The sequence below is a fragment of the Eschrichtius robustus genome, chromosome 17 (assembly GCF_028021215.1).
Source record: "Eschrichtius robustus isolate mEscRob2 chromosome 17, mEscRob2.pri, whole genome shotgun sequence".
Classification (NCBI taxonomy): Eukaryota; Metazoa; Chordata; class Mammalia; order Artiodactyla; family Eschrichtiidae; genus Eschrichtius; species Eschrichtius robustus.
The window spans coordinates 70988958-71004211 of NC_090840.1; the positions used below are offsets into that span (position 1 = coordinate 70988958).

The following is a 15254-nucleotide window of genomic DNA, read 5'->3' on the forward strand; positions in this document are numbered from 1 at the left end:
AGCATGTTTAAAAAATTCAAAACTCACTCAGGGGAATATTGTAACATGTTTTCTTGTCATCAACATTGTAATAATTTATAGCATGTCTTAACATTGTATAAGCATTGTTTGCTTTTTTAACATCACCCTGTGGATTTGATAAGAAATATTGTGTCATGTGAGAATGAAACATGTTCATCTGATTTAAGCATCCAGCCCCAAATTCTGGAGCTAACAGGTGGATTCAAGCAGGGCCCTGAGCCGAGTCTTGTGTCTCCAATTTACCCTGGGCTGTGCAATCTGCCAGTGGCAAGGTCTTTCAGGGCTGGCGAGCTGTGCCCTCTCTCTACTGTGGATGTCACGGGGCTGAGGAGAAGAAATCAATTTTCATCAAGAAACCTTTTCACGCTGGGAGTCATGCTGGGAGTGCCCTTGATAACTGACTCAGGGTTTCAGGCAAACAACTTTGTATGTTTGTGAAACAAACATCAATCCACCCCAGAGAGCAGAGCTGGTTGTAAGTTCTTTGGGCATTACTGGAAGGTTTCTGGCTTCCTCTGTAGGGGGTCTGAGCTGTGTCTAGAGCAGACCTCCTGAGAACTGGTTCTTCTCCCAAATCAATTAAAAATCTCTGAAGGTGGTTCCGGACATTGGTATATTTTAAACTCCTTAGGTGGGTCTAATGGACAGCAGGGTTAGGAGCTCTTGGTGTTGGAGGGGCAGGGGTGCCTGACTCTGAGAGGTGGCACATCTCTCCCTCCTCCCGTGCCCACAACAGTAGCCTGTGGCATGCCCCGATGCCTCAGTCACTGCCCTGTGGGAGGACCCAGAATGCTGAGGCCATCCGTGATGAACTGTCAGCTTCCGAAAGGAGTGTTAAGTCTCCCTCTGGTAGCTACTGTCATTTATTGGTAGCAACTTCCTGTTTCCAGATGGAAGTTACTCAGTCTTCTCAGGTACTCTGTCGAGCCTGCTTGCCAATTTCCCAAGAACATCAGATTCTGCCTCTGTGAAATGATCATGGCAGGGAGCCCTTGGGGACCACAGTGGCAATTCAGGGTCTGGACAGGACTGGCCTTGGACTCTCTGTATGGTAACTCTCCTTTGAAAACAGGAAAGCAAAAACTATTATTGGAAATTTCCTTTAAGAAATTTCAGAAAAAAAGGGAATTTCCCTTGTGTATTTGAGATTCCTGGGAGACTTAGAAGGATGTTCTTATCACAGCTTTGCTAGGTGCTTGGCTTACTTACCTCATTATATTCTTACAACAATCCTGTAAAGTAGGTACCGTGTCATTTACCTCCATTGTACTCAGGGGGAAACTGGCTCAGAGAAGTGCTGTGACTTACCCAATCCAACCATGTCTGGGTGGTTCCAGAACCCATTCTTTCCATCATTCTACTTTATTCCAGGATCTCAAAGGACCCCCGGAGTCTCCTAGGCCAGTGCCCCCTGCTTTTGATGTTTGTCCTGTCTACAACATCTTTTACCAGTGGTCCTTAGGTCTCTGCTTGCACACCTCCAGGAACAGGGAACTCACTTCCACCCAGTGCAGTCCATTCCACTGTTCAGGCAGCACCAATGAGGAGGGCTCCTTAATTCCTCATCTGGATCAAGGCAGGACATGAAAAGAATAAATAAACAAATAAGGAAATAAATAAATAAGTGAATGGAGGGGACATATGTCTCCTAGTAGCTTCCTCTCATTAGTTCTAACCTTATCCCTTCAAATAATAACAAGAATAGCTAACATTTATTGAGCAACTAGTATGTTCCAGGTACTGGGCTAAATGCGTTACATTTGTTATCTCATTTACACATGAGGACCCTGGAGTTTTGAGAGGTTAAGTGACCTGTTCAAGGTCGCAGAGATGGTGCTGGGATTAGCTCCCAGGCCGTCTGGCTGTGGAGGCCCTGATCTTGGCCACTGCAGTTCACCCACTCTTGAGTCTTAAATATGTAAGCAAAATGGAAAACTTCAGTGGTTCTGCCACTGTCCTCACATGGCTCAGGACTGCAGGATGCTCCCTGAGAGGGTCCGAGCCTTTGCTGCTCTCGCCTCCCTTCTCCTCCATTCCGCCCCTGTTCCTCTTCTTCCCTTCTCCAAAGGCCACCCCATCAGCCTGCCCGACTCAAAGCCAGGACGTTTTCTGACCTTCCATCCTTCCGCACAGCTCCAGAAAGGGATTCTCTCAGCAGGCTGGCAGAGGGTCGGGAAGCTCCTGGTGTCAGTTAGAAACGACAGACTGGGCCCCTTTCCAGGGTTGAGAAGGAGGCCCACAAACGGCTTCCTGCTCATGGCTAATAATAACAATAATAATAATAGCTGACATTCTGGGCATATACTACATGTCAGCTGAACTGTGCACTTGTGGAGTGACCTTCGTAAATCCCAGAGCCTCTTGACCTTAGAAATGGTCTGGAGCTCAGCTGTGGAGAGGGCGTTCATTCTGCTCAGGTGACCCAGTGGTTAGAGCCTGGGCTCTAAAATCAGACAGGCCTGGTTCCAGGGGTAGCTCTGACACTTAAGAGCTGTGTGACCTTGGAAACTTTACTTACCCTCTCTGGGCCTTGGCCCCTCATCTGTAAGATGGATAGGAGAGGGTTTCTGTGATGATTAAATGATATCATTTGTTTTGAGTGCCTGGCACAGCTGAGTAAAGAGAAATGGAGAAAAAAACAGCTAGTGTTATTAGTATTTGTATTATGCCTAATTTAAGTGTGGTTCTAGGTGGACCTCATGATTTCTGTTCAGGAGGGGTTTTTGTGGTTTTTGTAAGAATCTGGAGAGCATGTTGGGTCATCCTGATACTTGTCTTTTGATGCCCATCCTGGGTGGTTGAGGAGGATGGTCAGCTTCCAGAAGAACTCAGTGTGTGTGTGTGTGTGTGTGTGTGTGTGTGTGTGTGTGTGTGTATTTTCTCTTAACATGTCTGAATGAGTCAAAGTTATTATCACTGTATTTTTTAGTTTTTCTTTTTTTTCAGAAAGGAGATGTTTGGGCTGAAGCTGAAGAAGAGGAAGAAGAAAGCAGAGAAGGGGTTAATCCTAGCCAACAAGGGTGCCCAAGGTGAGTCATTTGAGGGGTTGGGAGGGACCACCACCCTGGGGCCTGCAGGTCTCCAGGGTTGACCCCTCCTTGGCTGAGAATGGGATTCATTCTCCGAGGAGTGAGGTGGGAACTGTGCTGCCTTCTGAATCTTCAGACCCTGCCAACCCCAAGTGTGGGCCCAAAGTGATCCCCCCCTGCGCCACTGGTCATCTGGTCCCTTGGCCAAACAAGGGTGGGTGGACACCTGCTGGACCCCGGAAGGATTCCCCCCAAGGAGGCAGTGACAGGGTTCAAGCTCCCATTTCTGTTCTGATTTGCTCTGTGGCCCAGGATAAGTCACTCAACAGCTCCAAGTCCCAGCTTCTCCCTTTGTTAAGTGGGCATGACGTGGGCTACTGAGCTGACCACGCGGTCATGGGGAGAAGCAAGTGAGATTTTGAAAATCAGAGGGAGGGTAGCAGCTGCTCTGGGGGAGGCTTTACATATACTGTCTCATTTAACCCCTCCGTCATCCTACCAGAAGGTGTGGTTATCCCAGTTTCACAAATGAGGTTACAGAGATGCAGAGAGAGTAAGTAAAGTGTGGAAAAGACCAGCTGCAGAATTGCAGGGCTCAGTGAAAAACAAAAATGCAAAGCCATTGTTAAGAACTTATTAAGAATATCTGGATGGTGACTGCAGAGCATTAGGCCAAGGGCAATGAGTTCCTTCTGATCACAGGACCCTACAGGGCTGCACGGACCCGTGAAGCCAGCCTTGAGGATGGGAGGTGCAGAGCCAGGAAGCAATGGCATTGGGATATATTGATAAATCCAGGCTCTCAGGCTTTCTGTGCTTAGAATGGGCGATTCCTTCTCCAGAAGAGCAAAGCTCCAAGTTACAGTGTGAACTGTGCCAGTGGAGGCCAGGCCCCATATCAGGGAGACACTCATGTGTATTGAATCAAATATGATCAACTGATTCCAACGCACAGGTCTGGGGTGGTGTCTGGAAACTTATGTTGGGTGGTCCTGACAGCAACTGGTTCAAGGCTAGCTTTCTGGACCATTTCTAAACCAAAATGGTGCAGTGAGTCTGCTTTATTTTCACCCCTCTCGTCTCCTTGGAGGGGGGCGTCCTTCACCCTTCACTGCCGTACCCTGCGGGTGCCCTGTAGCCTAACCTCCTCCACCCAACTCCACTCCTCACCCTCAGGTAAAACCTAATCTTACAATGGGAAAATACAGAGACTCATTCATATTAAAGTGTTGATAGTAATGATTAAGTCATTCTTGGATGGGACAGGAGAGGCATTACATTTTAGGTGGAGACAAGGCTTAAAGCTTAATAGAAGTACTTGTCTCTTCACTCAAGTTGAAGGTATCAGGGATTGGGTAGAAAAGACTCTGGGGTCTTTCCTGGTGTCCTTGAAATTATGACCCTGCAGTAGGTCCTGGAGATACAAGGTTGAATAAGACACAGTTCCTTCCTTCAAGGACCTTATGAAAAATAATATCTATGACACATTGAATAAGCCCCTGCTGTTTTTTACTTTACATACATCATTCATGACTCTGAAATGTAGTTTCCTTTGCCCCTGTTTGATAAGAGGTTCAGAGAGGATAAGTGTTTTCTGAAAGTCACACAACCAATAGGTGCAGAAGCTGGCTCCTGAGGCTAGGTCAGTCTTACACCGGAGCCCAGGCTTTCCTACCCCATGGGTCAGCCTCCAGTTAGGGGCCCTTACTGACTGCGCAGCGGGGAAAGAACAAGCTGGTGGAGATTTAGGGCAGCCGACCGTAGGCGTTTCAGAGGAGCTGGCTCCCCGGGGCTCGTTTTAATTAGAGTCTTCAGCCCACAGAGCAAACAGGGCGGAGAGGGGTCAGGCGCCTCCTAAAAGTAAATAGCACCCATCCTGCTGGCCAGGGGCTGACCCTGTGGGAGGCGGCAAAAACAAAGTTTACAGAACTTAGTGCGAATGGTTCTTTCCTTCTTGGCCTGACTGGGGAAGTTAGGACTTTTCTGGGTGAAATGTTTAGAGATTCTCAGAGTCTGTGGCTCTTATATCTGTGTATTTTGAGACCTAATGGCTATGCCTTAATTTCATTAAATTCCAATGACCCTGACCCATCCATTAATTAGCTACCCAACGAGTAGTTGTTGGGTACCTCCCATGATCATCATTCATTCATTTATTTAACAAATATTAATAGAATGTCTGCTGAGCGTAGGGTCCTGTGCTCGGTTCTGGGTATGTAGTGGTGACACTGGATAGTTTAGAGGGAAGACAGCCCTGAGGAGGATTCTTCCGTTTGCCCCTCCAGATCTATTTTCCACCCTTGTTCACCTCTTCTCTGTCCCAGGAGGCTGACCTCTATGGATGCACAACCCAGGTCCCTTTCCCAAGGGGGTGCCCCAGCAGGAGGCCTGGGGGAGGGAGGAGTGTGAGGTCAGGACCCAGTGGTTGGATGTGTCCCTCAGCTGGAGGATGGGTGTCCCTCCTCCTAGGAAAGCTGACTAGACCCGACTTCCTCTCCTTGCACGTTCTGGTAACTGTTCTCTCTCCTCATTTTGGGGGCCTCCAAGTGGTATCAGCTTGGCTGCCGTAGCCAAAGATAGCTGTACGACCCTTTGTGGTTTTCCTACATCCACGCCTTTGTAAAAAGTCCTCAAGTCATCCTGCTCTGGACGGGCCATCTGTTATCCATGGGGACCCTGATGCAGTAACTGCATTACAAGTGGAGAAAAGTGCTGTAAAGAAAATAGACAATGTGCTTACATGGAGACTATTGGGGGATCTCTTTTAGTGTGGTCTGAGAGGGGCTCCCTGAGCGGGGGGGTAATATTTAAGTTACAGCATTGAGGGTGAGCCCCCCAGGGGTGGGCAGGGAGAGCAGCTCAGGCGGAGGGCTGCCTGTGAAGAAAGACTCCAAGCAGGAGAGAGCTTGTTAGAAGGGATGGAAGTCAGCCTGTGTGACTAGAAAGCACTGAGGGTGGGGCCGGGGGGCAGGTAGCCAGGAGGAGGAGATGGCAGTCAGGTAGGACAGGGAATTAGAGTTGCATGTGGACTTCGGATTTATTCTAAGTACAGTGGAAAGCCATGGAGGGGTTTTCAAAAGAGAAACATGATTTTTTTTTTTTTTTTTAAGAAGGTTGCAGTGGAGCTCCTTGGTGAGTAGATTGGAGAGAACATAGTGTCTCAATGAATGAACGAATCAGTCAATGAATGAGTGAATGTTAGCTATGGATGACGCTTTAGCTGACGGCCTTCCTGCCTCCAGGCCTGTCTCACCCTCCAGCATGTAAACCCCTAGAGGGAGGGGTCCACGTTTTGTTAATTCCTCCATCCTGAACATCTAACCTGGCCCAGTTTCTGGCATGTATAAGGTACCTAAGAATGTTCACTGTAAACCTGATTCTCTGACAGTTGCTCCTCATTCTTGAGGCCCTTGTGGTCAAGGCTGGGAGCATGGTCAAGGCTGGGGGCAAGGCTTCAGTTCATCTTCATGCTTCAAGGCACGCAGTCAGGCGCTGGCATTCCTTCTGGGCTCTTTGCAAGCTGGCCTTTTCTTTTGTTTCCCGAGTGAGAGAAGAGTCAGAGCAGGCTGCACGCATTCAGTCATCCTTTCTGTGACTACTGAACACCTATGAGCCCCATGTCCACGAGCTCCCGTGGCATCATGGGCTGCGTTATTCCACCTGTCTTCTGACTCGGTTCTGTTTAGCTTGGTTCACTGATTAATATCAGAGAACCAAAATATATCAAAGCTGGAAGGGGTTTAGAACTTATTAAATTGACAAGTTTACCAGTTGAGTCCCGTGGATCCCAGGGTTCTAAGAAATGGCTTTAGGGGTGCCCGAAGAGGGTGGTGGTGAGGTTGGCAGGAGGTCCCCAGCCCTGCATTCCACACACTTGTGTCAACACACTTGTGTTGTATATTGAAGTTCAGTATAAAATTAGATTTATAAAAAGGGATTAGGATCTGATCTCTTTGGGGAACATTATTCAACCTATGACACCTTGCTACTCAAAACTAGCCCTCAGACAGACAAAATGGCCTCACCTGGGACCTTGCTTTTAGAAATGCAGGATCTTAGGCCCCACCCCAGACCTACTGAATCATAATCTGCATTTTAACAGATTCCCAGGTGATTCACATGACATTTTGCTAATGAGGTTTAGAGGGAATAAATCAGTTGTCTAAAGTCAATGTGACAAGGTCATGACTTGAAAGCATATCTTTAAATTCATAATCCATAATTCCACAATACCAGGTATACAAATCTACTCTCTCTTTTTTTTGGAAACAGAAGATACATAGTATGTGTCTGGCTTTTCTGCCAATAAGATGTTAAGGTCCATGCTGTCAAGGACTGTCTTTGACCAGTCCTTGTACACCTTACGGTGACTGGCATAGCCTGGACACAGAGTTGAGGCTCAGATTGCCACGGTGTGTCATATTTAATAGATCTGTCCCTTTTGTTTGCTTTTCTAGATGGTCAAGGTGAAGCAGAAGCACCACAGGAGGGGCTTTCTCACCGGGAAGGCATGGGAGGAGATTTGATATCTGACAATGCTTCCATCACTCCTGTCCCCTCAGCTCCTCCAAAGAGAAGGTACAGTATTGATACAAGCCATCAGCACACATTTGCTGAGTGCCTCCCCTCTGCCAGGTACTCCTGCAGGCTCTGGGGGATCAGAGAATAACACCTAGTCACTGTCTACAGGAGTGAAGGTCTGAGGCAGGAGACTGAGTGTTTTGTCTCCTCTACTTTCTCTATGGCAGTGCTGGCCAGGGTCCTGGCTCTACCAACATCTAGTCTTAAATTTCCTGAGTCAAGGTACTCATGTCCCTCATTGTTCAGGAATGACAGCAGCAACAGGAGACAGAATCAGGTGCTGTCCCTCACCTGCTCTTTAATTCATCAAGATGCTAGATGTCTTGGCTTTGTGTTTGTCCCAAATGAGAAAGTGGTTCTTATACTACCCAACAAAAAGTCAGAACAAACTGGCCTTCTGCATGTAATTTGTTGTATCAGTTAGCTATATGTGTGTAACAAATAACCCCTAAGCTCAGTGGCTTAATATGAGCACTTATCATTGTTCATGAGTCTGTGGGTTAGTTTGGATAGTATTACCTGTTCCAGATAGTCACAGGTATATGACTGACGTGTCTGTTGTCATTTGGCAGTTCTGCTAATTTTAGTTTGAGTGTTGGTTGATGGTGGGCTGGTCCAGTATTGCTTTACTTGGGACCACTGGCCTCTCCTCCATATGGTATTAGATCCTTCAGCAGCCTATTCCAAGCTTATTCCAATGGTGGTGATGGCAGGGTTCCAAGAGAGAAAGTGGAAGTACACAAGGTCTCTTGAGCCCAGGCTTGGAATTGGCAAAATTCATTCTGCTGCATTCTGTTGACCAATGCACATCACAAGTCTAGCCCATGTCACAGCAAGAGGAGACTACAAGTTACAGGGTAAAAATCCTGGATACAAGGAAGCCAATAATTGGAGCTATCAATGCTTTCAGTCTACCATATTTGTTTATGTCAATTTCTTACTAATGATAATTCCTCATGCCATCCCTCCCTTTTCCATTCAGAGTTGTTATTATCAGTAGAGCAAATTAGTGCTTCCTTGTGTGGCAGATCCTGAGTTGGTATTACTGGGCTGTGACAGGATGGTACACAGTGTATGTGTGTAAGGGGAGGGGGGCAGGGGGCGGGAGATAGATGGAAATCAGAAAAGGTGATAGGTCAGAGGTTGACCCTTAAAAGAAGATGTGAAGTTTGTACGCTTATACTCACTGCAATGTCTCCTTCCCCCTACACGGCACCATGACAACTACCACCCCCCAAACCCCAGAATCAGGACTTCAGTTATTTTTTAATATCCTTTAACGGATCCTTTGCCATTTATTTCACTAAGATAATAGCATAGAATTAGTGGAGGAAGGCAGGAGAAAGAGAAGGAAGAAGTACTAGCCTTTTTCTTTCTCCTGGCCAGTGCATACTCCATCAATTAAAATTCTACCCACCTACCAATGTTCAATTCAAATTTGACCTCTATAGTGATGTCTTTCATGCTTACTTTGGCTCTCACAAATTTCTCTCTTCTCTGAAGTTCTATCACATTTTTTTCTATGACATGTTTTACACTTAATAGTTCTCCCTTTATCTGCTTTGGTCCTCTCTCCCTTGTATAGCTTGCTAGCTCTGCAAGGACCAAGATGATGGCTTGTTCATATTTGTTTTTCCTCTGAGACTAGCACAGAGCTTTCACATGGTAAATGATCAATATCGATTTGCCATTTTATTAATGAACAGGTACCCTTTGATATCTACCCTTTCCTACATGCAATATTTCTTTTAATCCTCAGAGCAACCCTATGTGGTAGAAATTATTATTTCTATTTTTAGATGAAGAAATTAAGGCTAATATCACAAAACTGGGGAAAACAAATATTCTAATTCAGATCGGCCTGACTCCAAAGCCTTGAGACTTTTACTAGTTTACTCTGTTCTCTACTGGACTCAATTATAATCAGCAGAAATGGAATGAAGTCAAATGCAGCAGTGTTGCTAGAAGGCAAGAGAATAGAATTCAATAGGAACTCAAGCTCAGTTTATATCCCACCCATTGCTGCTTCTGTGGCAACAGGGATTCTTCACCTCTTTATGTTATTATCCAATCTCTAGATGCCAAGGTGTTGCACATCTGTTTTCAATTACCCATGACAGTCCAGATAAATGAAATCCCCTGGAATGTGAAAAATTGCTGAGATGACATCTTGGTCATTCTTCACAATTTTCTTTTTTACCAATTTTTTTTTTCAAAAGCAATCACAGAACTCAGAATTGCTATATTTACCAGAAATGGCAAATTGGTCCTCTGGATAGGATCAGACAGCAGATTAGGGAGATCCTTATTTAGACCCAGCTCTGCCACTGATTTGCTGAGGCATCTCAGTTTCTCATTCTGTAAAATAAAAAATAGATGATACTGATAAACATACTCACAATAAGAATTGACATTTAGTCTTGCCAGGAACTGGGTTAAACCTTTATATGCCTTACATCTTTTAATTGTAGCAATCACTCCTTGTGGTAAGGTCTATTATTAGTGCCATTTTTTAGGATGGGAAAACTGAGTCATAGAGAGGTTAAGTCATGTGTCCATCTATACTTATCTCCTCCAGAGTTGGAGAGAGAATATGTGATATAAATAAAAGCATGTGGAAATACCTGGGAAAATATTATCATGGCTTATGGATCTAAGGTAGGTTCTTACTTAATGAAACAAATATGTTAAACTTTCTTTCAATAGATCAAAACTGTTGACTAAGATCCATGATGGGGAGGTCAGATCCCAAAATTACCAAGTAAGTAGTGAGCTCTTCCTTCCAAGCCTCCCCCAGCTCTTCTTGTGTGAATGAACAGCCAGACCCAGAGTGTGTACGCGCTGCTTTGTGTTGTAGATTGCCATAAACATCACTGAGGCCCGCCAGCTGGTGGGTGAGAACATCGACCCAGTTGTGATCATTGAAATCGGGGATGAGAAGAAGCAAAGCACAGTGAAGGAAGGAACCAACAGCCCATTTTACAATGAAGTAAGTCACGGAGGTCACCAACTTCCTCTCCACCAGCACACTCTTCACCACCACTCTGCTGCATTCTTCAGTCAAATAGAAAAGCCGTGCTCCTCGTGACTGCTACTCGCTGAGCCTCCTTACCAAATTTAACAGACAATGGAAAGGAGAGGCAAGGAATTCCTCCTGATTTTAAATTCATTGCTGTGTTTTCAATAGACCCATTTTCTTATTTCTTTTTTTAAAAAATATTCACTGGAGTATAACTGACTTACAATATCATATTAGTTTTAGGTGTACAACATAGTAATGCAATTTTTTAATACATTATGAAATGATCACCGCAGTAAGTCTGATTACCATCTGTCACCATACAAAGTTATTACAATATTATTGACTATATTTTCTGTGCTGTACTTTGCATCCCTGTGACTTATTTACTTTATAACTGGTAGTTTATACCTCTTAGTCCCCTTCACCTATTTCACACATCCCCCCAACACCCCTCCCCTCTGGCAAACACCAATTTGTTCTTTGTATCTGTGAGTCTGTTTCTGTTTTGTAAGTTGTTCCTTTGTTTTGTTTTTTAGATTCCACATATAAGTGAAATCATATGGTATTTGTCTTTCTCTGTCTGACTTATTTCACTTAGCATACTTCCCTCCAGGTCCACCCATGCTGTCGCAAACGGCAAGATTTCATTATTTTCTATGATTGAGAAATATTCTATTGTGTATATATACCCCATCTTCTTTATCCATTCATCTGCTGATGGACACTTAGGTTGCTTCCATATCTTGGCTATTGTAAATAATGCTGCAATGAACATAGGGATGTATGTACCTTTTCAAATTAGTGTATTTGTTTTATTCAGATAAATACTCAGAAGTAGAATTGCTGGATCCTATGGTAGTTCTGTTTTTAATTTTTTAAGGAACCTCCATACTGTTTCCCGTAGTGCTTCTACCAATTTCTTATAAACTCGTCTTCATCTGTCATAAGCTCTGAGTTTATAGTCAATAAATGTGCTGGTTAGTGAGAAGATATACATTCTTTTGCATAGCAGAAACATTGAAAATTTAATTATTAATTTTGAAATAGGCATGCTGTGTTGGAAAGTACAACAGTGATATTTTTCTAAGCAGTGCAAAAATTGTAAAGGAAAGCATCAAAGAGAGACACAAAGCTTCTAAATTTATACACACTAAATTCTTGTTTTTAAATAAAAAGATTAAACAGTTTTTAAAAATGGTCAGAGATACAGAGTTTAAAATGATATATGTGAAAATATATACGATATATGTGTTTCCCCCTGATCTTTGATCTCTATCTAATCCCTTAGTGCCCCTCCCTGGAGACAGCCATTCTCCCCAGGCATTTGTGTATCCTTTGCAGAGATATTCCAGGCCTGCATAAGAATACAAACAGATACTGTAGCCAAATGGTAGCATTCTATACACACTGTCCTGGACCTCGGTCTTTTCACAAAACAATGTATCTTGGAGATTAGTCTGTATCGAGACATATAGTTCAGGGCTTCCCTGGTGGCGCAGTGGTTGAGACTCCTCCTGCCAATGCAGGGGACACGGGTTCGAGCCCTGGTCCGGGAAGATCCCACATGCCGCAGAGCAACTAAGCCCGTGCACCACAACTACTGAGCCTGAGCTCTAGAGCCCGCGAGCCACAACTACTGAAGCCCGCATGCCTAGAGCCCGTGCTCCACAGCAAGAGAAGCCACCGCAATGAAAAGCCCATACACCGCAGTGAAGAGTAGTAGTCCCCGCTCACCGCAACTAGAGAAAGCCCACGCGCAACAACAAAGACCCAACACAGCCCCCCCCCCAAAAAAGTAAATAAGTAAATTTATATACATATAAAAAAAAGACATATAGTTCAATCTCATTTTCCCTTCTTTGCTGTAGAGTTTTCCATTGCATTGATACATTATAATTTACTAAACCAATCTCTCATTGATGGATATTAAATTTTTTTTCAGCCTTTGGGTACTACTTATAATGATATTTAAATGGCATAACTACAGTGAAGAGTATATGCATTTAAAATTTGATATGACCACATTGCCCTCCAAAAAGGTAACAATTTGTACTCCAACTAACAGTGTGCAAGAGTACTTGTTCCCCCCTAGGCACTTCAACACCATGAATGTCAAAAACTGCAGTAAACTCTTAATTAATTTTTTAATGAGAGTAGTAATTGAAAAGGCAGGCAGAGAGAGTATGCATAATAAAATATATAGAAAATTCCCAAATCACATTTGAGCTGTTAACCCCTTTCCTCTTTATCATTCTTGCCTCTGAGACTTTTACGATGTGTTTAAGTGACAGTTTTCTCCTTTCTGTTCTACGCCTCACCTCCATAACATCTTTCGGCCTGAATGTGATATGAAATAACGTGCATGAAAATGCTTTAAAACTGCAAAGCTCTACAGATTTGTTGACGATTATATTAATGTTTGCTTTGTGCATACAAGTCCTGGATCTAAATGACATTCAACTAGGCTAAGTGTAATCATTGGGAAATCAAGTAAAAACAAAGAAGTTGAATTAAAAATCTTTGTTACAGATTTGGACTCTAATTTTTCAAGCCCAAAGGTCATCAGATGTTGAAGGAACCAGTTAGTAGAGGCCGGGGAATATTTCCCAGCTAGAAAAATGTGTGTGGGTTCAGAGGTCCAGGGAACATATGTGAGGCAGCTAAGTCTGAAATACTGTATGTGAAACTCAGTGGAAGGCAATAAACATTAGAACTAATTTATTGGTCCAAAGGAACCCCCAGCATCTCATACACCAGAGAATGAAGAAATTCATGCAAGTGTTTTGCACATAAAAGAAATTCTGAACACCGAAGTGCTTAAAAAGTTTGAACATATATATGAAAAACTTCCTGAAATGTTATACATAGTTTCCTGTTCTCTTAAACAGGAGACACTGAACATAACGTAACTTTTCATTGATATTGAAGGACGGCCACTTTGAAGGTCTCATTATGGTATATGATGACATCTTTCAGCTTTCACGTTTTGGTTTTTCTGTGTTGCCTTTAACAGCAGGCTGTTAGTGGTCACTTCTCCCTTTCCTACTGCCGTCATTTTCATCTCTAATGTCCTTGTGTCATTTCTCCATCCTGCAGCTCAAACACAAAACAATCCATGAAACAACTTCCTACCGGCCTCCCCCAACCCCATCAGTCCTCAAAACACACAACCCACAGCAAAGCACCACACCAGTTTTCTACATGAGGAGCCTCCCACCTGACATTTGGGAGGCACTCAATAAAGTTCCAGTGGTGAAACATCTAGCACTTGAATTCCTTTTATGAAAACTTCAGGAGAACTCAGCTTTGGTCCCCAGCCCAGCGATAACTAGCTATATGACTCCAGGCATGTCTTTTACATTCTTTCATCTTCAGTCTTTTTAACTGTAGAATATGGAGAGCAGTCTATATATTTTCTTCAACTCTAGAATTCAATTGCTTTCCTCAAATTAGAAATCTCCCTTACCCATAATTTCTTTTCATTCTTTCCCTGGTCAATCTTGGGAATTTCGCAGGGATGTTTGAAGCTGAAAAATCCTGAGAAAATCAAATTTTAATCAAGTTCACTCCAAATTAAAACCACACTGTGATATACTTTCACTCATCATTATATATAGGCAACAAATAAATAGATAGGTAGATAGATAGATAGATAAGTGTAAAAGAATTTAAAATTCAATGGTTGGCAAGGGAATGGCTATTTTCATATGCTGCCAGTGGGAATGTAAAGTGGCTTAGCTCCTTTGGAAAAAAAATTTATGCTAGCTACTAAAAATTTACAGGCACACAAACCATGACCCAACAATTCTAATTCTCATGTCCATTTTAGAGGAAAACTTACAAATATGTTGTGTAAAGATATAATTGGTGATAGTCTTTCTTTTTCTATTTGAAAAAAATTGAAAACAAATTAAATGACTTTCAATAGGGGAGGGCCAATCAATTGATGATACAGTTATATCATTGAGAACCTTGCAGCAATTTGTTAGACAAATGCAGATCTAAATCTATTCCAAGAACAGAGTTCTTACATGCAAGCCAGGAAGTTATGGTCAGAATGAACTTTATGTTTTCCAGTACTTTGTCTTCGACTTCATTGGGCCCCAATTACATCTTTTTGACAAGATCATCAAAATCTCAGTAAGTATATCATTGCTGGTGGGGGTGAGGGGAGGTGGAAGAGATTCTAGGCTTTGGGAACTCTCTAGGGCAGCTCAGTCTGTTTAGGGATGAATAGATTCAGGAGTGTGAGTGTGGGTTTTTGAGTTTGAAACCAACAGGATAGAACTTGAAATAATCAGTGCAGAGGCATCTGGGAAGGAAAACAGTCTCAAGAAAGGTTCTATACTTGCTGGAAGCAAGTTGTAAGCTACCATCAAGCCACTGTGTAGCTTACTAATGTGAGAATGTGAAATATATATGTGAAGTATAAATGACATCTTAATAGATTGCCATTTTGAGTTGATTTCTTTCTTTTTATCAAGCAAATGTTAGTATTTCTCTCTTGGGGTGATAGCCACATTAACAATAATGAGTCACACGCTCCCATTCCCCTCCTATTTGGTAATAAATAGAGAAACAGGAACAAGAAGCAGGAAGCA

The 15254-nt window shown here is 43.3% G+C and overlaps 1 protein-coding gene across 1 annotated transcript in view; it reads left to right on the plus strand.

The window, feature by feature from the left end:
• The first annotated feature begins 2974 nt into the window (after positions 1-2974).
• The window catches only part of FER1L6 (fer-1 like family member 6), a 120667-nt gene continuing 108387 nt past the window's right edge, over positions 2975-15254 (plus strand). The window contains exons 1-5 of the mRNA XM_068525619.1: positions 2975-3050; positions 7508-7628; positions 10338-10392; positions 10489-10620; positions 14731-14793. Of these exons, the coding sequence (XP_068381720.1) occupies positions 2975-3050; positions 7508-7628; positions 10338-10392; positions 10489-10620; positions 14731-14793 (447 nt within the window). The remainder of the gene's footprint in view (positions 3051-7507; positions 7629-10337; positions 10393-10488; positions 10621-14730; positions 14794-15254) is intronic.